This window comes from Haliaeetus albicilla, chromosome 1, assembly GCF_947461875.1.
Source record: "Haliaeetus albicilla chromosome 1, bHalAlb1.1, whole genome shotgun sequence".
In the NCBI taxonomy this organism is placed as follows: Eukaryota; Metazoa; Chordata; class Aves; order Accipitriformes; family Accipitridae; genus Haliaeetus; species Haliaeetus albicilla.
The window spans coordinates 85027480-85053644 of record NC_091483.1 but is presented as its reverse complement, the minus strand read 5'-3'; the positions used below and the strand labels follow the sequence as shown (position 1 = coordinate 85053644).

The following is a 26165-nucleotide window of genomic DNA, read 5'->3' as shown; positions in this document are numbered from 1 at the left end:
GTGGCAGGACAGGGGGGCTGGAGCCACCCCCGCCCCGGAGCGTGTGGTGGGCAAGGGGCTCACTTCTTCAGGAGCTGGGCTCGGGCTCGGTTCAGCTTCTCCGCCACGGCGGCGTCAGTGCTGGCGGTGCACTTGGACAGGACAAAATTCATCTCCGTCTCGTTCTTGTGCTCGATGGCGGCATCGGCCGCCTGGTCCAGGTCCCTGTGGCAGAGCGGGGGAGCTGGGGGTGGTGGGGGACAGGAGGGGGGCAGCAGCCCCAGCCACCGTTCCCCCCCCCTCTTGGAGACACCAGCCCCAGCAAGGGCAGGCACCCCACACAGCCCTCAGCAGCTAGAGAACGAGGCTCGGGGTGCCCCCCCCCATATGCTCCTGGGGGGTCTCATTGCCCTGAGGCCCCCCAAGACCCCAGCGATGCTACATGAGGAACTAGCTGCTCCTGCAGGCTTTGACCCTGCCCCAAGCACCCCCAAACTGGCCTCCCCGCCACCCCCATTTCCCCCCCTGGCCCGGGTTGGGGGAGAGCAGACGCACCCCACCAGGACGAAGGCCTTGACGCGCTGCTCAGGGGTCACGCGGGGCGCGTACTTCTTGGCCTCGTAGCGGTTGTGGTGCTTCACCGAGATCTCCACGAAGGGCTGAAGCAGAGAGGAATGGGGTGGGAAGGTGGGGGGAGCTGGCTGCTGGGCCCTCCCGGCCCCCCTTGCCCCACACCAGCCTTCTCAGGCTGCTCCACAGCATGGCCCAGCCCCACAGCCACCCATGGGGCAGGGCTGGCCCCCCCCCGCCCCGAGCAGGGAAATCTCTTACCAGGTACCCAATAGGTGACTTCTTGCTCTTGGAGAACTTCTCCATCTCCTCCCAGTCGCCACGGTTGGCCAGGGCGCTGATCTTCAGCCACCAGTACCTGGGGACACAGGTCAAGCCAGCTCCTCTAGCTGCTAGCACCCCACAGCCCCCTGATCCCAGCCCCACAGCACAGCTCCTGCCCTGCGTGAGCCCCTAGGGCTGCACAGAGGAGCCCCCCCCGCCCCACCCTGGGACCAACCTCTTGTCAGGGATCTTGAACTCCCGGTAAAGCTGCTCAGCTCGCTTGTGGTGGCCATCCAGGATGAGGTTGGAGACGGTGTCGTGCAGCGAGAGGTCGAGATAGGGCTTGTCAAAGTCCTCCTGGAGGTGTCGCTGGAGCCGCAGGAGCTTGATCTGATCCTCTGTGGCCTGGGGAACAAGCACCAGCCTAAGGGGTCCCTGTCCCAGCTCTGCTCATGGGGCCCAGCGGGTCCCTGCCCCAGCAAGCAATGGCAGCAGCCCACCCCACCTTGGCCACAGAGCAAGGTGGGGGGACCTGCGGTGCCACGTCGAGCGGAGGTGGCCCAGCCAAAGCCCTGTGCTGGCCAGCAATGCCCAGCTCTGCTCCTGCCCAGCCCCAGGAGAGCAGGGCCCCCCCCCGGAGCACCCCCCCGGCCCTGGCTACGCTCACCTTGGCAGCAAACTCGTTCTTGGCTTTGTAGTACTCATCCAGGGCATTCTGCAGAGCTCCTACTCGCCCTTCGATGCGCTGAGGATAGAGAGCACGGCCCCTTCACCTCCTGCCAGCACAGATGCCACACTGCGGGGATGGGGCAGCACCCTCAGAGCCCCCCCAGCTGGGGCAGGAGGGGTGTCTGGGGCCAAGACACAGCCAAAGCGAAGCTCTGGCTCTGCGCTGCTTTGCTTTGATCCCCAGAGACAAGCAGAGGTCTGGGCCCTGCCTAGCCCTGGGTGAGATCTTGACCTCCTGGCACACACAAGATGGGCTGGGTGTCTGCTAGCACAGAGCCCCAAGGGGATGATGGCCAAGTGGCTCGCTGGGTGAGGAGAAGCCAGCTCGGAGCCCAGCAGCCCTTCCTCCCCACTCCTCCTGCCACCGCCGGGCACAGACCTTCTCCGAGTAGCTGGAGTGGACATGGAAGTTGCCGAGCTCCTGGTGATTGTCGTCCTGGTTATACAGGTCCTTCAGCGTCTCCCGCTCCTGGTGTTTGCAGAACTAGGGAGTGATGGGGCGGGAAAGTCAGGGCATGTGGGGATGGGGAGCAGCACCCATTGCACCACAGTGGCTCCCGGGGTCCAGGTGTGTGGTGGCAGTCCCTACCTGGCGGTACAGGCTCAGGGCTACCGGCTGGTTCTGCAGCGTCATGAAGAAGGTGCCGCGATTCAGCTCATTCTTCAGGAGGAGCACAACGGTGTAGACTGGGGCAGACAGCACGGTTCAGGAGGGGGAGGATGGATTCCTGCCCCCCAACACGGCCAGCCCCAGGGAGCAGCACTGGGAGGGGAGTGAGGGTATGTCCCGGCGTAGGGCAGAGCCCCGTGCCAAGGGCGAGCACTGCCCCGCAGGGCTCAAGCTCCTGCCACCCTCATCCCACAAGACACAAAGCTATGAACAGGCTCCCCCGGATCCCAAATCCCTCCCCCTCGTCCACCCAGCCCTGACCCTTACCCAGGTCGGTGTCCCCGCTCTCAATGGCTTTGCTGAGGGCCAGCTTGCTCCGCTTCATCTTGAGCAGCAGCGGGACCTGCTCCCCGGAGCGCGGCTCATACTCCAGCAGCTGCAAGTGGCAGAGGGGTTGTCAGTGCACGGTCACCACCACCACGACTGCCCAGCCGGACCTGCCACAGCCCCAGCCAAGAGACCTTGATGGCCAGGTCCGTCCTGCCACAGTCATAAGCCCGGGCGGCGATCTCAGAGTAGGAGATGCCCGGCGTATCGCCCAGCTTCTGGTTGATGGCGTGGGCCACCTCCTCGTCAGACTTGTCCTTCTGCTGCACCTAGAAGGGCACAAGCAGAGACATCTCCGCAAATTCCCAGATGGGCAGAGCCCTCCGAGCTGCCTCCTTACCTTGTAGCAGGCCCAGTGGGCCAGGATGCGGCTGACGCCCTGGATCTCCGAGAGGCGCAGGTACTCGCAGATCCTGATGGCCAGCGGGTAGAGCCGCCGCAGGACCAGCCTGGTGTGGCATACGGGGGGTCAGTGGCACGACCCCACAGGGGTCCAAGGAGTCAAGCAGCTCGGCCAGCCTCGCAGGAGGTCCCGAGCACTCGGAGCCTGCTCAGCACCCAGTCAGGGGGATGGGGACCGTGGGGATGGGGACTGCAGCGTGGCCAGACACTGCCTCGGCCCCGGCTGCCTGGAGTTGTGCCCAGCTCGCAGGGACCCTTACCTGTCCAGCAGGACCTCAATGGTGAGTCGCTTGTATCTGTGGAGACAGTCAAGGGACATCTTGGACTGCAAAACCCCACAGAGCGCAGGCAACGCGTGCTGGGCACCTGCCCCTCTCCTGGCAGCATCCCTGCCTGGCACGCCTGGGCCAGACCTGGCACATATGGCCGAAGGGCCAGCTCAGCTCTGCAAGCACCACAAGACAGCTCTGCAGGGTGTCAGGAACAGAGGTCTCAGCTAGACACCCCTGCCATGGGGCCCAGGGCACAGCTGGTGCCCGAACACCGCAGGGATGGCAGCTAAGCAGCTCTGCAGCTTTCTCCACCCTGTCTCACTCCACTTATGAGGTGGCCACCCCAGCAGGGCCTGGAGCCCCAAACAGCACTGACCCTGCTTGGGCCAGATCCTGCACCCGCCCCAGGGTCATCACTCATGCACCATCCCACAGAGGATACTGGGTGAAGGTGAGGGGGATGCCGATCTGGTAGTCCCGGATGGCATTGAGCACCCGCAGGTCCTGGCACATGTGCACGAAGCTCTCTGCGGGGAACTTGTCGATGAAGCACTTCCCAAAGGAGGCTGCCTGCAAGAGGCATCCAGTGCTGGGGCTGTGTCGGCCACAGTGCGACCGCAACCCGGGAGAGAGATGTCTTCAGCCGCAGCCAAAAGCCTCCCTTCACCTCACTCACCCTCAGCAGCGACTTCTGGGTGTCTGGCTCATGCTCGTAGCCGGCTGCCTCTATACACTGGCTCACCGCCTCCGGGAGCAGCTTCTGGTCCTTGATCTCCCGCAGGTATTCATCTGCCTTCTGGCTCTCCTTCTGCAGGGGAGCATGGCCCATGGGGTGAGTTTCAGGCTGTTCACTTGTCAGGGTGAGCTCTGGGAGCCCCAGCACCCCTGGCACCGGGGGCCAAGGGAGCCCTCGCCCTGGCACCGTGGCCCTGGCAGGGACCTCTGGGATCTCCCCCTTCCCATCACCATGGGATAACACTGGCAGCAGTTTGCACTGGAGCCACCCCAACCTCCTCGGGGCAGGCAGGACCCGGAGCGGGGCAGCGGGCCGTACCTCGTACTCCTTCTGTGCCTCCAGCAGAAGTGCCCCTGGGGCCATGGAGGCGATCTTGAAGATCTCCTGGCTGGCCTCTGCAGATATGGGATGGGGGGGAAAAAAAACATGTGAGAGGATGCCTCAGCCCAGGAGTGTCACCTGCACCCACTGCACCCTGCTCCCCCACCACCTCTGCCTGCAGCTCAGGACCCCAGGAAGGCCCATGCCAGCACTGTCCTTCGTTGGGATGGTAGCATGGCCGCCGCCAGCCCGAGGAGCTGGGCAGAGCCGCAGCAATGGACAGCTCAGGGCTGCTCTTCCAGCCCTCAGTAAACACCAACCCAAGGGTCCAAAAGACAGAAGCAGCTGCCAGGACACACAAGATCCTGAAGAGCTACTATCCCCACCAGAGCCACAGCAGTTCCCGGGCACCTCCGCTCTGGAAGCACAAGGGTGGCAGCGGTGCAGGAGGTGAGCAACAGAGTGCTGAGTTGTGCCAGGCCTCAGCTCAAAGCCCAGGGCTTCTGGCAGCAGGAGGGGGAGGTGGCAGCCTGCAGGGCCCTGCTCAGGACACAGGGGCTCGACAGAGCTGGCAAAAGAGGGGACCAGAACTGGCACGGTGCTGGGGAAGGAAGGAACCCAGGGCCAGGCGAGGGACTGGGTTCAGAGCCCTGCAATGGATGGCTGGTGGGGCTCAGGGCATGGCTCTACTCTGCCGTGGGGCTTTCAGCACCTCCTGAGCCTCCAGAAAGGGCTGGGCAGGCTGGACCCCCCCACTCAGAGCTGGCCACAGTCACCGGCCGCATCCTGGCCGCCGAGCAGTGCAGGAGAGACCTGTCTGCCCAGTCACAAGGGTTCCCACTCAGCCTCGCCGTTCGGTGCCATCTCACCTGGAATCTCGTGCAGGAACTCGTGGGAGGTGCGAGACAAGATCCGGACCCCATCCAGCTCAGGCACCAGGTAGGAGTCCTCATCCAGGACAAATCTGCGCTCCCCGCTAAGGCCTCGCAGGAGGAAAGCGGCTCTGGGTGCAGCCCAACCCTGCCGAGGGCCAGTCCAGCCCCAGCAATGCCATGGAATGACCCCCCAGAGCCCCCATCCCCATGGGGCTGTGGCTCACGAACCCCCTTTCCATGGAGAGGCAGCGGGGCATGGGATCAGCACTTCTGAGGGACAAGAATCCCCCCACCCATGACAGCCTTTGCCCTCGGGGAATCAAGACTGGACCTCGGCAGGACCAACGCTCCCAGCCACGGGGGATTTGGTGGCTCCCAGCTCCGGCTCTGCTCTCAGAGCCGAGGGGGAGCAGATTCCCCTCAGCAGGGAGGCTCGGAGAAAGGGAACAGAGGCTGGGGGGGGCAGACAGGAGGGGCTTTCGCTGCTGTACAGGACCAGACTGGCTGTGGTGGGGCAGGGGAGATCGTGGCAGAACTGCAGAGGAGAGAACAAGGTCAATCTCCTCTGACCATCCTGGGGGGCTGCTGACACCGAGGGGGCCTCCAGGGACACCAGTGTCCATGACAGAGATGGCAGTGACCCAAGGAGGGCTCACGGAGGCCCGCAATTTGGGCTGGCCTTTGGAAACGATGCAGGTCCCTCTTCCCCAAAGGATACCGGATGCACTCCGTGGAGTTCCCCACCACCATCAGCTGCCGGTCCCAGGCCACCACCACGGCACGCTGCCGGCTCTGGGGACGCATGCACCTGCCAGGGAGCCCTGGCTTAACCCCAGCACCGCTGCAGCCCCCCATGCCTGGAGTGGGGACGTGAGAGGGTCTTGCTCGCCCCAGGGAGGTAGAGGGTGGCCGCAGAGCCAAGTGGACCCCTGCAAAGGCTCGGGGTACCGGAGGAGCATGGGTGGGCACAGCCAGAGGTAAAGGAGGCCAGCGGGGAGACCACTCACCAAACCATCTGCTTGGGCGGAGATCGGATGCTGCTGTTGAACTCGCAGAGCTTCTCCTGCGGCGGGAGAGAGCTGGGTCAGGGGGATGGCAGTGCAGGGACAGGTGGCATCACGCATGCACGAGGGCCATGTGCTGAGGGGAGATGCCAGGGGGGCGAACAGCACAGCCCAGGCTGCGATGGGCACCAGGAGCATGGGTGCTGCACTGTGAGCAGGTCCTGCAGGAGCACCCAGCCCTGTCTCTAGTGCTGGAGGCAGCCAGGGCTGCAGCTGATGCAGCTGAAGGGCGAGGATGCTGCACGAGCGCTTAAACCAAACGTGAAAAACATTCCTCCATTGCTGCAGCCCACAGCCTGCCTACACATAGAGCAAAAAATTGCTCATGCTCAACTGAGGTCTGGTAAGCGAACAATGGCAAAAGGAGAAGGATTGGTCTCGGAGGACATGGAAAGCAAACAGCACCTCACCAGCATGAGCCCCACAGCGTGGGGGAATTTGCAAGGCGGAATCGTGACTCTCAAGCAAGGGCCCTATGCCGAAGTGACCACACCTGCAGTGATGATAAGTATCAGATTGCCCAGAAAATGGTACTAGGTCCAGTAAGTTTGGGTATGGATGTAGCAGAACTGTGACCACCGGAGAAAAAGTAATTAGTGGTGGGCTGTTGATCTGGGGGGAGTTTGGACAGAGAAAGGGAGGTGCAAGGCCAGCAAAAAGATGGGTGCAGAAATAGAAGAAGTGGGAGTAAGGGATAAAATCAGGTAAAGAATAAAACAGGGTGGATCTCCTGATGGCAGGAGTGCAGACGCCTGCGGATGGCAGCGAGCCTGACCTGCAGCCCCAAGTCCATGGGGACCCCGAGGAAACTTGCTTTGACGCCCCACACTGCTGGATCTGTCTGCCAGACTGGGAGAGGAGGGGTGGGCTGACACCCTAATGCCCCAGGACAAGGAGGGAAGGGAGACGCTCACCTTCAGTGTGGCCAACCCCATCCAGATGTAGCCAGTATCGGTGAAGAGTGCCAGGCAGCGGTAGTTGAAGGACACAGCCATCTGCAGATAAGCACCGGCGGAGGGGCTCATGCCAGGAGGGGTCTGGGACAGGGAAAGAATGAGGGTCACACTTGGGGACACAGGACGTGCCGCACATCAGCACCAATGCTGCGTAAGGTGCTGAGGACTGGTCAGAGCGGGGGTGTCCCTTCCCACCCTGCGCCTGCCCAACCCTCACCCCTTTGCCCCTGGGCAGGATGCGGCCAGATGTCCCTGCTGTACACATCCACCCGTGGGACAGCAGGAGGAAGGACCTGCCAGGAAGTGCAGGGGGCTGCAGACCACCCTGCTCCCCACGGACACCTGCCGCGGCTCACTCACCACCACAGAGCAGGAGGTGTTGTCCAGGAGGTAGAGGTCCTGTCCGACTGCCAGCAGGATGATGGTGACTCTGTCCTGGGACAGCACGGCCCAACAGGAGGGCGGCTTCTGCAGACCTGCCGGGAACCAGCATCAGGCCCCCGCACCCGGCCGAGGCGGGGGGCAGCGGGGAAGGGACGCACCAGGAACCTCGGGCATCCTGCGCAGCTTCAGGTCGTCAATGTTGGTGGTCAGGGAGAAACGGTGCGCACCGGTGAGGATGGCCACGCCAGTGCCGTACTCCGTGTGGAAGACCTTCGCCTCCAGCACATGGTTCTGCAGCACCTCCTGCACCAGAGAGAGAGCTGGGCCCAGGCCAGAGCAGCCGGGGCTCAGCACCATGCTGCCGCTGCTCTGGGAACAAAACCACCCCAGGGAGGAGTGAGCCCAGCCCTGTGCTGCACTGCTGGTACATGTTCCAGCTCAGACAGGCCTTGCTCCTGCAGTGAAGAGGGGATCATTCTGGCCCCAGGAGCCCCGCTGTGCCTCGTGGGGCTGGGGGAGCACTCAGGGAAGCCGTGCAGCATTTCACTTCGTTGCACAAACCCAACCCCGGGCATCTCTTGAGCTCCCTGTCCTGCCCCACTCACATTGCCCATGCTGAAGTGGCGCTTGAACTCGCAGAAGAGGTTGTAGACGAGAACGGTGCCATCCTCCTGGATGCACAGCAGGTCCTCGCTGGCCGTCCAGCCCAGCTGCACCAGCTGGCCGCTCTTCCACTGTGGGCAGGAGACACGTGAGCGTACCACAGGGCTGCTCGTCTCCCAGCCAGCCCAGCCCCAGAGATGTCCCTCCAGGAGACATATGTGAAGCCAACGGCCATGGTTGGGCATCCAGAGGTCTGACGCCCCTGGTTCTGCAAGGCCCTGTGGTTGTGGCAGCTTTCCCCATCCCTCCATGTCCTCACTGCCCTGCGTCTGCCCCAGCCCCAAACAGCAGGGAAGGGAGGATGTTCCTGTGGCACCAACCCTGCGGCTCCTGTCCCCACCCTGTCCTCTTCTGCCAGGGCTGGGCAGCCTCCTTCTCCCTACAGCTCCCCTGCTCCACCCCCTACACACACCACCACTTCTGAGCAGCTTCTCCAAAGCTTTCAGGGGGCTGCAGGAGCTGCACAGAGCCATTGCCCCAGAGAGCTTAAGGTGTTGAGGACACGTCGTAGCATCCAGCTTCCCCACAGACAGATCAGAGAAGCTGCCCAAGGGCACGCAAGCGAGTGGCACAGGCAGAGGTGACTGCCAGTCTCGCAGCCAGTGATTCACCTACAACACCCAGCTGGTAACCCAGCCTTTGGTGCCACCGGTGAGCCCTTCCACGGTCCTCCTGCCCGTGGGCTTATCGCTGCGAGGGGCAGAGCGCTACAGCCTCTGGCGTTCTCCAAGGGGCAGCTAGGACTGCCTAAGCTCCCTGGCACATCACAGATCTCCAAGGAGCACCCAGAACACAGCTTAAAGGAGGGGGTGGCCAACCCCGGGCCAGCTCACCGGGATGCTGGCCAGGAGAAGCCCCGAGGCCGAGTAGATCTCCAGCAGCGGGCGGACGCCAGGGGATTTCTCCTTCCGGGCGTTGTTCTTCAGCAGAGCTGTGGGAGGGATGGGACAGTCTGTCTGAGCTGCGGCCCCTCTGCCGTCACTGCCGGGGGTGCAGGACAACCCCTGCCCCGCGTGCCTGGGGGGCTTCTGCCCCAGCGTGGCGTCCCGGGGGTCCCAGCCCTTACCTATGGGCCCTCCATATGGGGCGGCCGCCACCAGGCAGTCCCGCAGGTCCTCCTTCAGGCTCCACTCCATGGTGTACAGCTCGAACTTACTGAAAGCGACGGACGGACGGATGGACAGGCGGCAGACCGAGGGATGGGGGACTAGGGACAGCGCCCACCCCCCAGCCGGCCCCGGGACCCCCCCAGCCAGCCCCAAAACCCATGGCCGCCCCGGGACCCCCCCGGCCAGCCCCAAGACCCATGACCAGCCCTGAGACCCCCCCGAGCAGCCCCACGGCCGGCCCCGGGACCCCCTGGCCGGCCCCAGGGACGGGGAGGGGCCGCCTCTCGCCGGTACCGATACCGGTACCGGGCCCAGGCCCCCCCTCACCGGTAGAAGGCCTCCTCGCCCAGCGGGTTCCAGTTGGCCGTGTAACAGTCCATGGTGCCGGGCCGTGCGGGGCCGGGCCGGGCCGGGACAGGCACTACCGGCGGCGCGGCTCCTACCTGCGCTTCCGCCCGCCCGCCCCGCCCTGTCGCGACGCCGTCTCGGCCGCCGCCATCTTGAGTGAGGGCACAGGGAAAGTCGGCGGAGAGGGCGGGGAACCGCCGCCATCTTGAGTGAGGGCACGGCGGGTCGGCGCCGCCGCCGCCGCCATGTTGAGTGAGGGCACGGCCGCTCGCCTGCTGCCGAGCCCCGAGGTCCCCCCTTGTCCCTGGGGTGTCCCCTGCCGCCATCCCTGGGTGACACCCACCACCCCCCCCAGCATCCCGGGGGTCCCTGGTCCCTCCTGTCCCCAGCACGGGCGTCCTCCTGCCCTTGGGCAGCCGGGATGTCCCTGTCCCCCATGGTGTCCCCTTGCCCCCCCCAAGATGTCCCCTGCCCCCCCGAGGTGCAGAGTAATTAAAGCCGCGTGTTGGTTAACGCCTCGGTCGTAGTGACACGGCTCGATTTAGGGTGTCGCATTAAACACTAGCTTCATCGTGTAAGCTGGGTTACTTTGTGCAAACAAGACATGCTTTGCCAAGGACTATACCCTCGGAGAAGGAGCTAAAGACTGATGAAAAGGGAACATCCTGCCCCAAAAAGCACCGAAAGCCAGGCAATTGCCCAAGAATCGTGAACTGGGGGAGGGGGGAGGTAAAGGCGGCAGGGGAGATTGCGACCACAGACTCAAATCCAGAGCAAGACGACTTGCCCCCTGCCATCCCCCCCGTAAGGAGCGTGCATGCCAATTTACACAGCAAGCAAGACTAATTTAAATGTAACTAACCAATAACAGAGGGGGTGGTGATTACTAACCAAGGAGCGTAAATTTAGGCAGGTTTTTACTAATGGTGTAACAGGATAAAGATGTTGCGGTTCTTCGGTGTGGTGGGCTAGCTCTGTGGAGTCACCACCTGGCACCCACCTCTGCGCAAACATGAAATAAAAGAAATATCTCGGCTCTGCGTGTAAGATTGGCTTATTGCACACCGGATACTGAACCCCGCTCGTGGGACAACAGAGGTGTCCCCCAGAATGCCTCTGGGACAGCGCTGGCACGGCCCTGGGCCCTTCCCGCCGGCAGAGCGGGCACTGCCGATCCGGCGGGCATTGCCCCCGAATCCCTGCCCGGGTTATTCACAGCCCCACGGCCAGGCGAGGGGACCAGGAGGCCAGCAGTCATGTGCAGGCACGCACGGAGGCACAGGCATGCACGGGCACACATGCACGCACGCGGGTGTGCAGACATGCAGACACGTGCATGTATGCAAGCTTGCATGCACGGCCACGTGCGCACAGCCCTGCCGGCGGCCACGTGCGCGCCGCGCACAGGCAACACGCAGACTTGCGCGCACATGCACGCAACACGCGTACCCACGTACGCACCCCACACGGCTTTCCCACAGGTCTCTCTTTATTTCTCACTGCTAGAAAACTAGGAAAGGCTCCGGCAGCCTGGCCAGGCGCAGCCTCCGTCCCCCATTGCCCACCCCATGCAGGTGCCGCAGCCGTGCCTAGCGTGCCGGGGCCAGGTGTGCCGCAGCGGTGCCTCGCATGCTGGGGCCGGGGATGCTGCAGTGGTGCCTTGTGTGCCAGGACCACTGTCGGGAGTGCCGCGGCAGTACCTCACGTGCCGGGGCTGGGGTCGGGTGTGCTGTGGCGGTGGCTCACATGCTGGGGTCGGGGTGCCGCGGCAGTGCCTAGCGTGGCGGGGCTGCGGTGCGGCCAGGCAGGTCGCAGCGGTAGTGGAAGATCTGGAAGCAGAGCAGGCTGCCGAGCAGCGAGGGGCTGAAGGTGCCCACCTTCTTGAAGCCCTGGCCCTCATAGAGCCGCTGGGCTGCCACCTGCACCATGGAGGTGGAGAGGACCACCGCCTCGTACCCCCGTGCCCGGGCAAAGCGCAGCACCTCCCCGCAGAGTGCTTTGGAGACGCCCCGACCCCGGTAGTCCTTGCTGACCGACATTCGCTTCAGTTCCAGGGCCACCCCTCTCTCGGCCGGATCCTGCGGCGGTGCCACGGCCACCATGCCCACCACGGACCCCCCAGCCTCCGCCACCCAGAAGCAGGAGTCGGGTGCCCGCAGGTAGCTGGCGGTGATGTCGCAGAGGTCGGTGCTCAGCGCCTGGCGCACGTAAGAGGTGCTGAAGGAGCGGACCAGGAGCCAGGTGGCCGCCAGCACCAGCGCCACGGCCCCCAGCCCCAGCACCCAGTAGCCGGCAGCTACCCGCGCCGCCACGAAGAAGACCAGCAGCCCCAGTTGCGCCCACGCCGAGCGCAGGAAGTGGCGGTAGCCGGCCGGTGCGTGCTCCAAGATGCCGCGGGCGAAGAGGGACCGCACGGCGTCGTAGTCCTGGTCCCGGTACTGTCGGATGCGGTAGGACGCCATGGGCTGCCAGCAACCTGTGGCACGGCATGGGGGTGTCAGGGCAGTGCCTGCCTTGGACGGGGACCCCCAGAGTATCCCCAGACCCCATCGCTGGGACGGCACGGCCGGCGAATGGGCAGGAATCGCTGCCCAAGCACGGTGCAGCCGCATTAGCTCCCATCAGCGGGACACCAGCCTGCAGTCTGCATCGCCCCGCTGGCATAATTACCCTCTTCTCACTAAAAATCACCATCACCAGCCTTGCCTGGGGCAGGCGTCTGGGCACCCTGGCCCCTTGTGGGGTCCCTGCTCGCCCCCCCCTTGCCCCACTCCTCTTCCCACACCCCTCTTTCCCCTTGGGGATCCCATGAATCCCCTCCAAGCATCACCCATCTCATCCCAGATTTCCCTGTTTCCCGAGGCCATGCTGGGGGCCGGTCCCACACGGGGGGGTCTCTGTGAAGGCAGGGGTGAAGTGGGCTGGGGGGGTCCCGTCTCCCCCTTGATGGGGCCTCAGAGATTGATCCCACCCACCCCGGGCTGCAGGGAGCGGGTTCAGGCTGGGACACGCAGGAGGGGACAGCAGGACCTGGGGGGGGGACACGAAGGGAAGACCAGGAGGATTTGGGGGTGCCTGCCCCTCCCGTTTCTCGAGCAGCCCTGGGACCCCAGCACTCACCGGCGGCGGTGCCAGCCGCCCGGGAGCCGTGGCACGACGAAACCTGGGCAGAGGCAGGCAGCTGCCTGCATGCCTGTCCTTTGCCCCATGGTGCTGTGGCAGGAGGAGGGCAAAGGGACACGGGGGGGGAACGACAGGCACAGAAACCCCCAGGGGCTGCTTGGGATATGCAGTGGGCTTGTGGCCCTGCTCGGGGTGGGGGGACTGAGCCACCCTGGGCATGGGGACCCCCAGCAGGGACAGCATCCCTTGCCCCAGGGAAGGGGTTGGGGGCTCCGAGCTGCCAAAAACCCCATGGGGGTCTGCAGCGGCCTCGTTACTGGGAGCTAAGGGGGAGTGTGACATCAGCCCCCCCACTTCAAGGTCCCGGCACGCCGCATCCCCCCCGCCTTGGCAGACTCCCAGTCCCCCACCGCCTGCTGCTACCGGCTCTGCCGCTCCTTAAACCGGGGACCGCAGCTGTGCAGGTGCCCCAGGCAAACGGGGGGGGGGGGTCCCCTCTCTCCAGACCCTGGGGGTCCGGCAACCCCCCTTGCACGGGGTGGGGGCCTTTGCTTCCTGCAGCCCTGACGCTGGCCTGTGCCGGCGGCTTCCGCCGCTGCCGCAGAAAGATGCCAGCTACTTTCAGCCCATCGTTCTGCAACCCTTGGGGAAGGGGGGGGGGTGTCTCAGCCAGCTTTGGTGGGGGGGTCCGGTGACAGCACCGGGCTGTACCCCCAGCTCGGTCCTTACCCGGACTGACGGCGGCTCTGGGGACGTGGCAAGCGCAGGCGCCGAAGGGGAAGTGCTGCGCCCGCTAATGCCGGGATGCTGCCATAAACAGAGTCCTGAGAAGGTTATGGGGTTACGCTCAGCCTTGGCTCAGTGAACGGGGCGGGGAGCGCTTCTGTGCGGGGATGGGGGTCGCGGGCGGTGGAGGGGGACGGGCAGAGCCCGTCCCCCTCCACCGCCCGCGACCCCCATCCCTGCCAAATGGAGAGATGCTTTGGCACTGGACCCCCACAGTGGGGGGAAGCCTCACTGGAGGCTGGGGGGGGGGGGGCAGGCACATTTAATCCCTTTACCAGCCCCCGAGGGCTGCTGTAGCCCCCAGCCGCAAACTCCCCTTTTAGCAAGGGGGCTGAGCGCCATGGAACTCACCCAGCTCAGACCCACCGGGAACTTTGCCAGGACTCAACCGCAGGCAGCGGCGGTGCCTGGTGCTGCCGGGCTCCCTGCCAGCGGGGCTGGGGCTCGTTTTATGGCCAAGTCACCTTTCATCCCTCGAGTGAAGGTCATCGGGGTCCAAGGAGCCCTTGAGGACAGACAGACCCCAGGAGCGGGTGTCCTCACCCTGGAGGACTGGCCAGCAACCGGGTGACCACCGTCCCCTGCCCAGGGACCCCTGCTGGCAGAGCGGGTCTGGGGGAAAACATGGGAGGGTTGTCCCCATGGGCTTATGGTGATGCCCCGTGGGTCCAGTTTGCTGCTGTCCCCCCCAGCTCTGTGCTGGACCCTTCCCATGGGGATGCCACGGGCACACTCGCGGTGCTGGGGACCCCCAACATCCCACTGGAGCAGCCACCCCAGGACCCTATGCCAGCACGGGAAGAATGACCCAGCCCAGCACTGCGGACAGTCCTTTATTTCTCCAGCCTGTACAGGGGCAGCGCCTGACCTGCAGGCACCGTGGAGCAGCCAAGATGAGGGGGGGCATGGCTAGGGGGTCTCCCTCGGGCAGCCACATGCCCCCCAGGGGACACGGACGTATTGGGGCCAGGCAAGGCACAGCCGGGCAGGGCTTAGTGGGGAGCAGCGTGGCACTCCCTGGCAGGGTGGGAGCAGCTGTCCCAGCCCCTCCTCTGCGCCCCGCAGACCCCCCACCGCGCATGGCATAAGAGTCCCTATCCCCCATGCCACCCCTGTGCCGGCGTGCGGCACACTCCCTGAGAAGCGATGCCCGTGCGGCTCCACGGCGAGGCACGAGCCGGAGCCAGGGGGGTACTCAGCGCCCTGCGGCAGCACCGTGTCCGGTGGGCACAGTCAAGAGCAGCGGCCCGCGGCACAGCCAGTGTGGCGGGGCTCTGGGCACAGGCTCCCCCCATGCCCCTCGGCCCCACGTGGGGAGCACGCCTGGCTGTGCCAGTGCCGGGGCACGATGCCCACCCTCCCCGGGGCTGCGGCGAGGCTCAAGGTGTGCCGGACAGGTCGTAGCGGTAGGTGGTGATGGTGCAGTTGACCAGGCGGCCGTAGGCGGTGGGCAGGACGTAGTGGCGGTGCCGGCGGAAGCCCAGGCGCTCGTAAAGGGCGCGAGCCTCGTGCTGCAGCATCAGCGTGTTGAGCACCACGGCCCGGCAGCCGCGCTGCCGCGCGAAGGCCAGCACAGTGCGACCCAGCGCCGTGGCGATGCCCAGGCCCCGGTAATCCTTCCGCACCGACATCCTTTTCAACACCAGCTCCCCGTCGGTGCCGTTGTCGGCCGGTCGCACGCCCACCGTGCCCACCACCCTCTCATCCGCCTCGGCCACCCAGAACTGGGCGCCGGCGCTTTCGGCGTAGGTGGCCCCGATGTCCCGCAGGTCGTCCCCGAGGCAGCGGTCGATGTAGGTGCTCCAGGCGCAGCCCAGGAGGTGCCGGGCCAGGGCCAGCAGCAGGGTGAGGGCCAGGACGGGCAGCAGCAGGGAGCGGGCGCTGGCTAGCAGCAGGCAGAAGGTGCAGCCCAGCGCCAGCAGCGCCCAGGGCTGCCGCAGCACGTGCAGGCACAGCGCCGGCGCGTACTCGCTCATGCCGGTGGCGAAGACCTCCCGCACCGCCTCATAGTCTTCCTCGCGGTACGGCCGGATCCGGTACTCCACCATGGTGAGTGCTAGGGTGGGAATGGTGGGGAGGGGTGCTCAGCCCTGGTAGGTGACCCCCATCGCTGGGGCAGGCTCGGGGGTCCCGTGGAGCTGGTGAGGCCCTGCTGCCTGTGGGGCCGGGCCGGTGCAGGCAGGGAACCGGCTGCCCCCAGCCTCACGGACCCCCCCCATCTTACAGACACCCCCCCCCCGACTCCCCCTTGCACCCCATAGGCTTGTCCTAACCCTCCCTGTCCCCCAAAGGACACCTCCCCAGCACACCCAGGAGTGACCCCACACACCTCCCCGTAAGTTCCCCCCGCCTCGCACCCATGGGCCCCCTCAGCCCCCCCGGGACCCTTCCATCACCTCCAGACCACCCCCAGTGCCCCTATGCCCCCAGTACCCCCGGACCCTCCCAGTGCCCGCATGCTCCCAGTACACCCATGGCCCCATCACCCCCCGGAATACCCCAGTGCCTCCATGCCCCCAGCACCCCCCAGAACCCCCCCCAGGGCCCCCATGCTCCCAGCACCCCCAGACCCCCCCCCCCAGTGCCCCCATCACCCCCCGGACTGCCCCAGTGCCCCCATTCCCCTAGCACCGCCAGACCCCCCCCCAGTGCCCCCATGCCCCCAGCACCCCCCAAAACCCCCATGCTCCCAGCAACCCCCCGGACCCCCCCAGCGCCCCCCCCGCTCCTCCTGCACCCCCCGCCCGCACCCGCGCCGCCGCCAGCGCCCGCCTGACGCTTACGGGACTCGCGGCCCATTGGCCGCTGCCCCTTTCGGGGGCACGCCCCTCCCGCCGCCACGAACCAATAGGAGCCCAGAGAGGGGCGGCGGGGGCTGACCCGCGGAGGAGACGGGGTGACGCCAGCGGGCGGGACAGCCGGTCACGTGGATTGGACCTGGTGGGGGGGCAGGCTGGGCGCGCCGTCGGGGCGGAGCAAAGAGGCGGGGCCAGGGCGTGGAGGCGGAGCCTCCGTCTGCGGAGGCGCTATAGCCCTTCAGGGCAAGGGCGGGGCACAGCGCGGGCGGGGCTCACGAGGGGCGGGGCTTGCTGGAAGCCGCAGGCCGGGCTGGGGCAGGATCCGTCCCCATCCCATCCCCACCGACCCCCGGGGCTGGGGCAGGATCCGTCCCCATCCCATCCCCACCGACCCCCGGGGCTGGGGCAGGATCTGTCCCCATCCCATCCCCACCAACACCTTGGGCCAGGCTGGGACGTGGGGCAGGATCCATCCCCATCCCAACCCCACCGACCCCCGGGGTGGGACAGGATCCATCCCCATCCTCACTGACCCCCGGACCGGGGCAGGATCCGTCCCCTTGACAGAGGCCCAGCAGCAGACGCAGAGGCAGCACAGCCAACTTTACTGGAAGGCGTCCCGCACAGCGGCGACGCCGGGAGCACCTGCTCCGGATCCGGCCCCCCGCGGGCCCCCGCGCCTTCCCGGCCCCGCCGACGGCACGGGCTCCAGCCCCCGGCCCCCGCGCCGAGCCCGCGGCTCCGGGGCAGCCCCCCGGTCAGGGCGCGCGGCGGTGGGCACGAAGGCGGCGCAGACGCTGGCGCCGCAGCCGCAGCACCAGGTCGGGGGGCAGGCGGGCCCCCCCGGGCAGCTGCCCCCGCAGCCGCTGCCGCCGTTCCCGGGCCAAGTGGAAGCTGCAGGGTGTGGGCACGTTCTCGTAGGAGACACGGCAGGGCTGCGTGGCCGCCTCGTAGCCCTCGGCCCGTGCCGTCACCTCGTACTCGCCCGGGTTCAGCAGCCGCCAGTAGTCCCCGTCGAAGGCTGCGACAGTGGGGCGGGTGCCGTGGGGGGCGTTGGTGCTGCCGCACGCCTATCCCCAGCCCGGGCCCTTGTCCTCTTCCCCATCACTGCCCCATCCTCATCCCATTCATATCCCCAATCCTTTTCCTGTCCCCATCCCATCCCCATCTCCAACCCCAACCTCACCTCAGCCCCATCTCCATCCCCCAACCCATTCCTGTCCCCATCCCATCCCCATCTCCAACCCCAACCTCACCTCAGCCCCATCTCCATCCCCCAACCCATTCCTGTCCCCATCCCATTCTCATTCTTGTCCTATTTCTGTTCCCATCCCCATCCCATTCCATCCCTGTCCCCATCCCCATCCTATTCCCATCCCCATTCCTTTCCCTGTCCCCATCCCATCCCCATTCCCATCCCCTCCCTACCCCATTCCCAGCTCCATGCTCTCCCCAATCACATTCCTGTCCCCATCCCTATTCCCAACCTTATCCCATTCCCATCCCCATCCCCACTTCCATCCCCTCCCCATCCCCAAATCCCATTCCCATTCCATCCCCATCCCTGTCCCCATCCCACCGTACCCGTCCGGATGTCATGGTTGATGCCGTCCACAGAGATGATGGCATTGGCGATGCCCTGCTCCGTGTCTCTGTCCCGAACCACTCCCTTAATCCCGCGGTGCACCTGGGGACCATGGGCCGGAGCGGGTGTCAGTGGGGTGGGTGCATGCGCAGGTGGCACACACACACACGTGTACACACATGTGTGTGTGCCACACTTGGCACCGTGTATGCCCAGACCCCAGTGCGGGGTGCAGGGCACGGTGCCACGGCACACATGGCAGGCAGCACACACCCACTGCACCGGCGTGCTACGGACGGCAGACGCATGCCAGGCGCATGAACCCTCACGCCCCTGCCACATGCGGTGTGCATGAGCCCGGGTGCCCCGTGGGCTGCACATGCGTGGGGTGCAATGGGGCACATGCCCCCCCCCCCCCCCCAGCATGGAGCACACATGTGCTGCAGGTCACACACACGCCTCACATGCCAAGCCCATGCTCCATGCCTGGGGAGGGGGTGCAGGGGGACATGGAGCTTTGGGGGTGTTTGAGGACCCCCCCTGAGCTGTGTCCTGCTGCCATCTGCTCGGCCCCTGCTGAAACCCCGACCCCTCAGTGCCCACATCCACTGTGGGACCCCACAGCATGTGTGTGTGTCGCCCCCCAGGACCATGGTGTCACCCGGGGGGGGGTCCTCATCCCTGACCTGCTCCATGTAGAGCAGCAGGGACTCCCGGTTGTTCTCCCACTCGGCTGGCAGCTCGGAGGCATGCGGGAATTTGTCGCAGGAGAGCTCCACCGTGATCTCGAAGCAGTTAGTGTGCAGGTAGCTGAAGTCATTCATGCCTGTGCAGGATGGGGTGGGGGTGTCAGGGGGGTCCCCAGCCACCACCACCCCTCCCACCTGCCCCAGCCCCCCACTCACTGCCAGGCACCGTGTGCCAGTTGGCCCCGTTGATGATGTTGCCGAAGCGGGTGAAGTCATCGTAGTGGCAGAGTCGCCGCTCCTCACTGGCCATGGCCAGGTTGGAGGTGGCGTAGACAGTGGCCAGCCAGCGGAAGACCCCATCGTCGGCGGTCGGGGTCAGCTCCTGCGCCTTCCAGTAAGTGCGGGTCATGTCGAAGGGGTAGGTGACCACCAGCTCCCCGCCGTGCAGGTTGGCACTCAGCACGAAGGGGTACCGCTGCATCCAGTCGATCACTGCCCGTGTCTCGGGGGCCACCTGGGGGGGGACCCCATGTCAGAGGGGGCCGTGGCGGGTCCCAGCGATGAACCCCCCACTGGGCTGGGGGAAAGGCTCCCATTGCCCGCTCTTTAGGGCGCACGGCCGAGACCCCAGGGGTCTGTCCCCGGCACAGCCCGTCCACAGGTGGGCATCACCCAGGCGCACTGGGGCAGGAGGAGGGGTGGGTTTCGGGGTGCCCGGGGGGCCGGGCTCACCGTGGCGTTGGCGAAGGTGTAGTACTCGGGGATGGGGATGTAATGGTTGGGGAACTCGTGGGGCACCAGGTCATTGTCCTCAGCATCCCACAGCGCTGTGTTGAGGTCGGCGAAGTTGTGGTTGAGGTCGATGCCCTCGTAGGTCCAGCGGCCCATGGCCCAGCCCGACAGCTCTGAGCCCTGCCCCGGGGGAACGGGGTCACTGGGGACTGGCACCAGGACCGCCCCGCGGCGGGTCGGTGCTCAGCACCCCGGGGCCGGGCAGCCCGACCCTACCAGCTTGTAGGCGGTCTCGTAGCCGTCGGGGTTCATGGAGGGCAGGAGGTGGATGCGGGTCTCGGTGACCAGCTGCACCACGCGGGGGTTGCCCAGCCGAAACTCCCGGCACAGGTACTCCATCAGGTTGAGCAGCAGCTCCCGGCCCAGCACCTCATTGCCGTGCATCCCCGCCACGTAACGGAACTCCGGCTCGCCTGTGGGGCACAGCGCGTTGTGGCAGCGGGGGCCCCGGCTGCCCCGGTCCTCTATGCCCCATGCCAGCCTGGGCATCCCCGGTGACCCCGTCCCCCATCTGCCCACACCAGCTTGGGCATCCCCGGCCACCCCGTCCCCATCCTGCACCAGCCTGGATGTCCCTGGCCACCCCAGCTGTCACCTCCCCTCCCTGCCCCAGAGCCGCAGGGCACCTACCCACTTCGTGCTGCCCAGGGTTGTCGGAGATCTCCATGACGTACATCTTGAGGCCAAGGTAGCTCTTCCCGATGCTGTAGACGCGGGTGATGTCAGGGCACTCGTCATTCACCCGCTTCATCAGCTGGAGAGGGCACAGTGCTCCAGGTCAGGGTCTGCAGGCACCCCGGGGGTGCAGAGACCCCCTACCCCATGCCGGGGTGCCCGCAGGGGTGTGAACCCCCCCCTGCCCACGCCAGGGCTGCAGGGCAGGCACCTTTCTCATCTCCTTGTAGTTGTGATGGCGGAAATCCAGCTTGTCAGTGGGCAGGGGCTGGCTCTGCCAGGCGTAGATGTTGTTCGGGTCTGCAGGGAGCCAGGCGGGCACAGAGGGGACAAGGGGGGGACACAGTCACAGATCCTGGGACGTGGGAACAATCCGGACCCCAGCCCTGGGGTCGGCCCTGGCAGAGCGTGCCCATCCCAGGCACTCGTGGGTCGGGGCGAGGGGCAGCAGGCAGCGGGCACCCACCTGGCAGCGGGCAGCCCAGGACCTCTGCCCGCAGGCAGATAGTGCCGTTCTGGAACCAGGTCTGGGGGTTGATGCGCAGGTAACGTGCCACCACCGGCGAGGGCAGCAGGTTGAGCACCGGCGTCTCAGGGTCCTTGTTCCCGGGGAAGACCTGGGAGGGGGGGATGGATGGATGCAGCCCCTGTGAGTCCCTGTGCCGGGGGGGGGACCCGTCTGGGGGCTGTGGGGACAGGAGACTGCTGCAGCAGAGCTGTGCACCAGGGCCCAAAGGGTTACAGGCGCCGCAGCCACATCCAGCCCTGGCCTCCCCTGGCCACCCTCCAGCCCCTAATGAGGAGCAGACACAGGGCTGACTGGGGGGGGAGGGCTGAGCCCGGCACCGCAGAGGAACCAGAGCCCCAACAGTGCCACAGGGCCTGGGGCGCCCGTGCTGCTGCTCTGCCCCCCAAACCCATCACCCCAGCACCCAGAGGGGAGGGTCCCAGGACGGTCCCCAGGAATGAGCACAAGGAGCCCCAAACCCGACCCTGGCACGGCCCTGGCACAGGGATCCCAAACCCACAAACTTGCCGCTGGCACAGCCCTGGCACAGGGACCCCCAGACCCGCCGCCTGCACAGGGACCCCCCAGACCCGCCCCGGCACGGCCCTGGCACAGGGACCCCGAGCACTGGTGCCTGGGCTGGCCATGGGAACAGCGTGGCCGGCTCTGGCAGGTCCTAGCCCCAGCAGCCCCCACTTCTCAGGCCTCCCCACACACACGTGTGTACACACCGGCGTGCTTGCACGCCCCCTCTGTCCTCGCACACACGTGTGACCCTGCGTGCACAGCACTCACAGGCATGCACCTGAGCACCAGGCTGCCGTGTTCGCCTTTGGGCACAGCCGGCCGTGCCATGCAGCGCCGTGCCCCCACTGCGCTCACGCGTGGGCACCGGGGGAGCCTGGCAGGCAGCTGGGGCAGCAGCCGGGGACAAGCAGCCTTTGTGCCTGGTGCCCAGTGGGGGGAAGCGCTGGAGGATGCTCAAGGGTGGGGACGCCAAAGGCAACAGAGCCGGGTCCCAGCCCAGCGCCAGCCAGCATGGTTAACCCCCCCGGCACGATTAATCCCCTGGCACGGTTAATCCCCTGTGCCCTTGCTCTGCTCGGGGAGCCGGGCGGGCTGGGGGTGCCAGGAGGTCCTCACTCCCACCGCCCCTGCCCAGGGCTGCATCCCGCAGGCACCTACCGCCTCCTCGGTGCCGTTGCGGCACGGCTGCCACGTGTGTGTGTCATTGCTGACCTGGACTTTGTAGGATGTCACCCAGTCGTACCTGCGTGGGGAAGAGGGTCAGCGGGGTCCTGGAGCACCCCCCAGCCCCCCCAGGGCTGGCCCTGCCCAGCGCCTTACGTCCAGATGGAGTTGAGCCCCTGCGTGATGACGCCGGTGAAGTTGGTGAGCCGGCGGGCATCCACCTCCAGCCACTGCTCCGTGTCCTCCTGCCCTGCACACCAGCCACCGTCGTAGAAGTCCCCGTCGTAGAGCCCCGACTGTGGGTGGTGTGGGGGGTGTCAGAGATGGGAAGGGGACGCAGGACCCTACCTGGCACACGTCCCCACCGCCTGCGTGCCCCCGGCCCTGCTGTGCCCCCATGGCAGTGGCACGGCACTGGCACCGAGATGGTGCTCTGAGCTGCACGGGCGCTACTTGGCCGGGGGACCAAGTCTGGGGTTTAATGGGATGCTTCAAGGGGCTGTGGCAGAGCCCCCCCATCCAACATGGAGATGGACGTAGTGTTGCTGGCAGGCCTGGCTCCTACCGGCCGCGGTGGGATGGGAGGGTCCATGCTGCAGAGCCCCTGCTACACATATGCCACACACACCCCATACATACACTGCATTTGCCATGCACACACCATGCACACAGCACACGCACACCACGCACGTGCCAAACATCGCACAAACTCCACGCACATGTGTCCTACCTGGATGTTGAGGCGCCCGCGGTGGGCGCCCAGGCCATAGCGCTTGTCGCTGGAGGCTCGGAGCTGGGAGTCCAGCACCCGCAGGGACTCCAGCCCCAGGGGGGGGCACTCTGGGGGCAGAGCAGAGGGGGCTGGGCTTGCTCAGAGACCCCCCACGCACGGCTGCCCCCACGCAGGTGGCCCTCCCCAAGGGCTGCCCATCTCCGTGAGCCCAGGGGCAATGCCTGGCACGTCCCATGCCACGCCGTGTCACGCCATGCCGCAGGACATGTGCCCACCCGGCAAGGAGCAGCAGCCCTGCCTGCGCCGGCTCCCCGCCTGCTGCCCACCCTGGCTCCGCTCCCAGGCTCTGCGGGGCCAGACCCGAACACGTGGGCGAGACCCCAAGCTCCAGCCCCCGGCGCAGGAATGCAGCCAGGCCCCCGTGGCCGCGGCCACGACCGCAGCCGGGGCAAATCCTGCTCCGTGTCAGGCAAACCCTGCTCCGTGTGATGCAAACCCCACTCTGCGTCATGCAAACCCCACTCTGCGTCACGCAAACCCCCCTCCCCGTCGCGCAGAGGGGCAGGGAGGACAGCAGATGTGTGTGGGGGAGCCCTGCCAGCAACCCCCCTCCCCTACTGCAGGATGGATGTGTGTCCACACACGCGTGTGCACGCGCATGCGTGTGCACAGTTTGCAGGGGGTGTTTCTGTGCCGTCACACTCCGGGTGCGTGCACAGCGTTGCCGGTTGTGGGTCTGCATGTGTGACAGTGCGGGGGCCATGTGCGTGTGACGGCATGTGCCCAGCCAGGGTGACGGCTGTGCATCCCCCCCAGTGGGGGGAAAGGGCTGGGGCCATTCCCCACATACGTGGGTGCACGTGCTGAGGTGTGCGGGTGTGCACCCCAGCACCAAGCACCCAGCTCACACTGGACTCGGTGCACGTGTGTGGTGTGGAGGTGTGGGCACAGCGCGGAGGCATGTGCACACGCGTGTGTGCCTGTGTGGCCCCGCAGGTCCCCGTGCCCCGTCCCCTGGCGCTGAGCATACGTACGAGGCTCCTGCGGAGCAGCTGAGTCCTTGGCCGGAGCCTTTGGCTTCTTCTTCACCACTTTCTTCTTCACAACTTTAACCCGCACCAGCTTCTTCCTAGGCGCCGGGGCTGGAGACGGGCAAAGGGACCCCCAGGGTGGTGGGGTCCAGGGCCACCCACGCAGCACCCCGGAGCAGCAGCCTGTCGGCCCTCAGGGACCCACACATTCTTGCACACACACCCACCCCGCACCCCTTCACTATCCCCAACGCTGATGGGGACACCCTGGGGCACCCCCTCACCCTACACAGGCTGCAGCACAGCCCCGGAGGTGTGCACGGCCCCCAGCACACGCACACACACACACACACGTGCCCACACCGCACAAACACACAAATGCAAGTCGCGCGCACGCACAGAGCGCACAAATGCAGACGCGCACACACAGAGTGCACACTCACACGCGCTGATGCAGATACACACACAAACCACACGCATGTCCATACTTGCACGCACACACTCACACAGCCACACACGCACCCGTGCACACACACTTTAAGCCACTCCCCTCCACACACACTTTTGTGCACACACATTCCTCTGCATGCAGCCGTGCACACACAGAGTTGTGCGCACGCAGCCCAGCACACACACACAGCTGTGCACACACAGCCGTGTGCACACACACCCCTACACACGGAGACGTGCACACACAGCACGCAAAAACTTGTGCGCACACAGCCAAACTTGTGCACACACAGCCCTGCACACGGAGCTGAGCACACACGCACAGATTTGTGCACACACAGCCCTGCACACGGAGCCGTGCACACACACAGAGATTTGTGCACACACACAGAGATTTGTGCACACACACAGAGATTTGTGCACACACATACCCCTGCACGCAGAGCTGAGCACACACACACAGATTTGTGCACACACACACCCCTGCACACGGAACTGTGCACACACACACACACTTGTGCACACTCTCCCCCGCGCACACACCCCCCCGCAGGCACACGGAGCCGTGCACACGGGTGTGCGCGCACACACTCACAGCTCAGCCCCCCCCCCCAGCCCCCCGCGGCTCCTACCTTTGGCCCCGGGACCCCCCTCCTTCAGCCTCCCGCGCTCGGGGGGGCCGGGGCTGGAGGCCCCCCCCCCCCCCCGCGCCTTTCGGGGGGGCGGCCGTGGTGCTTTTGGAGGTGCTCGCCCCGCCGCCTTGGGGGGGGCGGGCGGTGGTGCCCTTCGGGGGGGCCGCCGCTGCCGTGCTCCTCGGGGGGGCCGCCCCGGTGCCTTCGGGGGGTCCGGTCGCGGTGCCTCCCGGCGCAGCCCCCGCGGGGGTGCCCATCCCCGTGGCGTCGGGGCGGCCGGGCTCGGCCGCCAGCCCGCGGGGGCGGGGGGGCTTGCCGGGGGGCGCCGCCCGGGCGGGGGGCGGCGGGGGGGTCAGCAGCAGCAGCAGCAGCAGCGGGGCGAGGGGCAGCCCCGGCATGGCCGCGGCGGAGCGGAGCGGAGCGGAGCGGCCCCCGGCCCTGCCCGCACCGGCCCTGCCCGCACCGGCCCTCCCCCGCCGTTCTCTCCGCCCCCGTCCCCCCGCCCGCTCCCGCCTGGCCGGGACCCCCGGGGCCGGGGGGGGGGGGTACACGACACACACACCGGCGCTCGGGGCCGTGGCGGAGCCGGGCCGGTCACGCACGCTCCCACCCCCGGGGCCCCCGGTGGGCTCCCACCCCCGCTGAGCCCGCCGCTGCACCCCAACAGGCAAAGTGCCTCTGCCCGCTCTGCCGGGCCGGGCAGGGGTCCCGCCGGGCTGCCCGGGGGTCTGCGGAGGTGTTGGGTAGCCCTGTCCGCCCCCGCCCCGTGTGACCAGCTGCTCTGAAAGCCCCCTTGAACAGGGGACACCGCGTCCAGCCTGCTTACCCTGCGGTCCTTGCACCGTGTCCCCACTATGTCCCCACTGTCCCCAGGACTCTGCAGTGTCCCCACTATGTCCCCACTGTCCCCAGGACCCTACAGTGCCCCCACCATGTCCCTGCTGTCCCCAGCACTGTACAGTGTCCCCACTGTCCTTGCACCATGTCCCCACCATGTCCCTGCTGTCCTTGCGCTGTGTCCCCACCATGTCCTGGCTGTCCCCAGCACTGTACAGCATCCCCACCACCCTTGCACCATGTTCCCACTGTCCCCAGCACCCCCCAATGTCCCCGCTGTCCCACCACAGCCAGCGTCTGACCCTGCTCCCAGGGGTGAAGGGGACCAGCCACCCGGCACCCCGGGGCTGATTGTGCCGGCAGCCCCCAGCACCGCTGTGCGGGGGAGGGGGCTGCTGGGCACCAGCAGGATGAGGCCCCAGGGGATGGATCCGGCCGGGTTGTGGCCACTCACTGGCCCCGGTTCCACGGGAAACCCATGGTCCCTTCCTCCATACATGCAGCAATGTGCCGGGGCACCAGGATGTGGCTGGGGGGCTGCGGGGTGACAGGGCAAAGGGCTGGTGGGTGCCCACCATCCCCTGGCACTGCCAGTGTCTCTGGTGCGGAATGTGCCCCAGCTCTGCGGGGCTGTTCCCGCAGCGATGCCTGCCCATGGGGTTTCGC

General features: G+C 66.6%; 4 protein-coding genes across 5 annotated transcripts; all 4 read right to left on the bottom strand.

Moving 5' to 3' along the window:
* Positions 1–56: 56 nt before the first annotated feature.
* VPS16 (VPS16 core subunit of CORVET and HOPS complexes) lies at positions 57–9804 on the bottom strand. Its single transcript, XM_069797882.1, has 24 exons — positions 9649–9804; positions 9279–9367; positions 9046–9143; positions 8155–8283; positions 7708–7852; positions 7526–7641; positions 7124–7246; positions 6153–6208; positions 5864–5953; positions 5140–5234; positions 4268–4344; positions 3890–4021; positions 3656–3783; positions 3202–3237; positions 2880–2988; positions 2674–2808; positions 2480–2588; positions 2132–2229; positions 1922–2026; positions 1481–1558; positions 1049–1218; positions 811–907; positions 535–638; positions 57–204 (listed from the first exon to the last, which is right to left on the bottom strand). The coding sequence occupies exons 1-24, from the start codon at positions 9699–9701 to the stop codon at positions 60–62; spliced, it is 2517 nt and encodes an 838-aa protein (XP_069653983.1). The 5' UTR covers positions 9702–9804; the 3' UTR covers positions 57–59.
* Positions 9805–11140: 1336 nt separating this feature from the next.
* LOC138687977 (N-acetyltransferase 8-like) lies at positions 11141–13669 on the bottom strand. 2 transcript variants are annotated; one of them, XM_069797718.1, is made up of 2 exons: positions 13522–13669; positions 11141–12145 (listed from the first exon to the last, which is right to left on the bottom strand). In XM_069797718.1, the coding sequence occupies exon 2, from the start codon at positions 12129–12131 to the stop codon at positions 11445–11447; it is 687 nt and encodes a 228-aa protein (XP_069653819.1). In that variant the 5' UTR covers positions 12132–12145; positions 13522–13669; the 3' UTR covers positions 11141–11444. The 2 variants fall into 2 exon arrangements, with proteins under 2 accessions (XP_069653819.1, XP_069653829.1); XM_069797728.1 differs by lacking the exon at positions 13522–13669 and adding an exon at positions 12790–12809.
* A 728-nt stretch (positions 13670–14397) lies between these two features.
* On the bottom strand, positions 14398–15819 carry LOC138687975 (probable N-acetyltransferase camello). Its single transcript, XM_069797703.1, has one exon. The coding sequence runs from the start codon at positions 15624–15626 to the stop codon at positions 14958–14960; it is 669 nt and encodes a 222-aa protein (XP_069653804.1). The 5' UTR covers positions 15627–15819; the 3' UTR covers positions 14398–14957.
* A 1145-nt stretch (positions 15820–16964) lies between these two features.
* CPXM1 (carboxypeptidase X, M14 family member 1) lies at positions 16965–25127 on the bottom strand. The gene is given in 15 exon segments (XM_069797691.1): positions 16965–17397; positions 17961–18063; positions 18648–18787; positions 18867–19164; positions 19383–19562; positions 19659–19855; positions 20073–20196; positions 20329–20417; positions 20584–20734; positions 21811–21895; positions 21973–22112; positions 22547–22656; positions 23584–23691; positions 24663–24721; positions 24723–25127. Coding segments are annotated over 15 exon segments (2385 nt in total). The 5' UTR covers positions 25061–25127; the 3' UTR covers positions 16965–17134.
* Between the last annotated feature and the right edge of the window lie 1038 nt (positions 25128–26165).

Coding starts and splice junctions, on each gene's coding strand:
- LOC138687975 (XM_069797703.1), bottom strand. CDS start 15,626: ATGGTGGAGTACCGGATCCGGCCGTACCGCGAGGAAGACTATGAGGCG.
- LOC138687977 (XM_069797718.1), bottom strand. CDS start 12,131: ATGGCGTCCTACCGCATCCGACAGTACCGGGACCAGGACTACGACGCC.
- VPS16 (XM_069797882.1), bottom strand. CDS start 9,701: ATGGACTGTTACACGGCCAACTGGAACCCGCTGGGCGAGGAGGCCTTC. Junction 7,247..7,525: donor ACACCTCCTGCTCTGTGGTG/GTGAGTGAGCCG, acceptor TCCCTGTCCCAG/ACCCCTCCTGGCATGAGCCC. Junction 205..534: donor AAGGCCTTCGTCCTGGTGGG/GTGCGTCTGCTC, acceptor GCTCTGCCACAG/GGACCTGGACCAGGCGGCCG.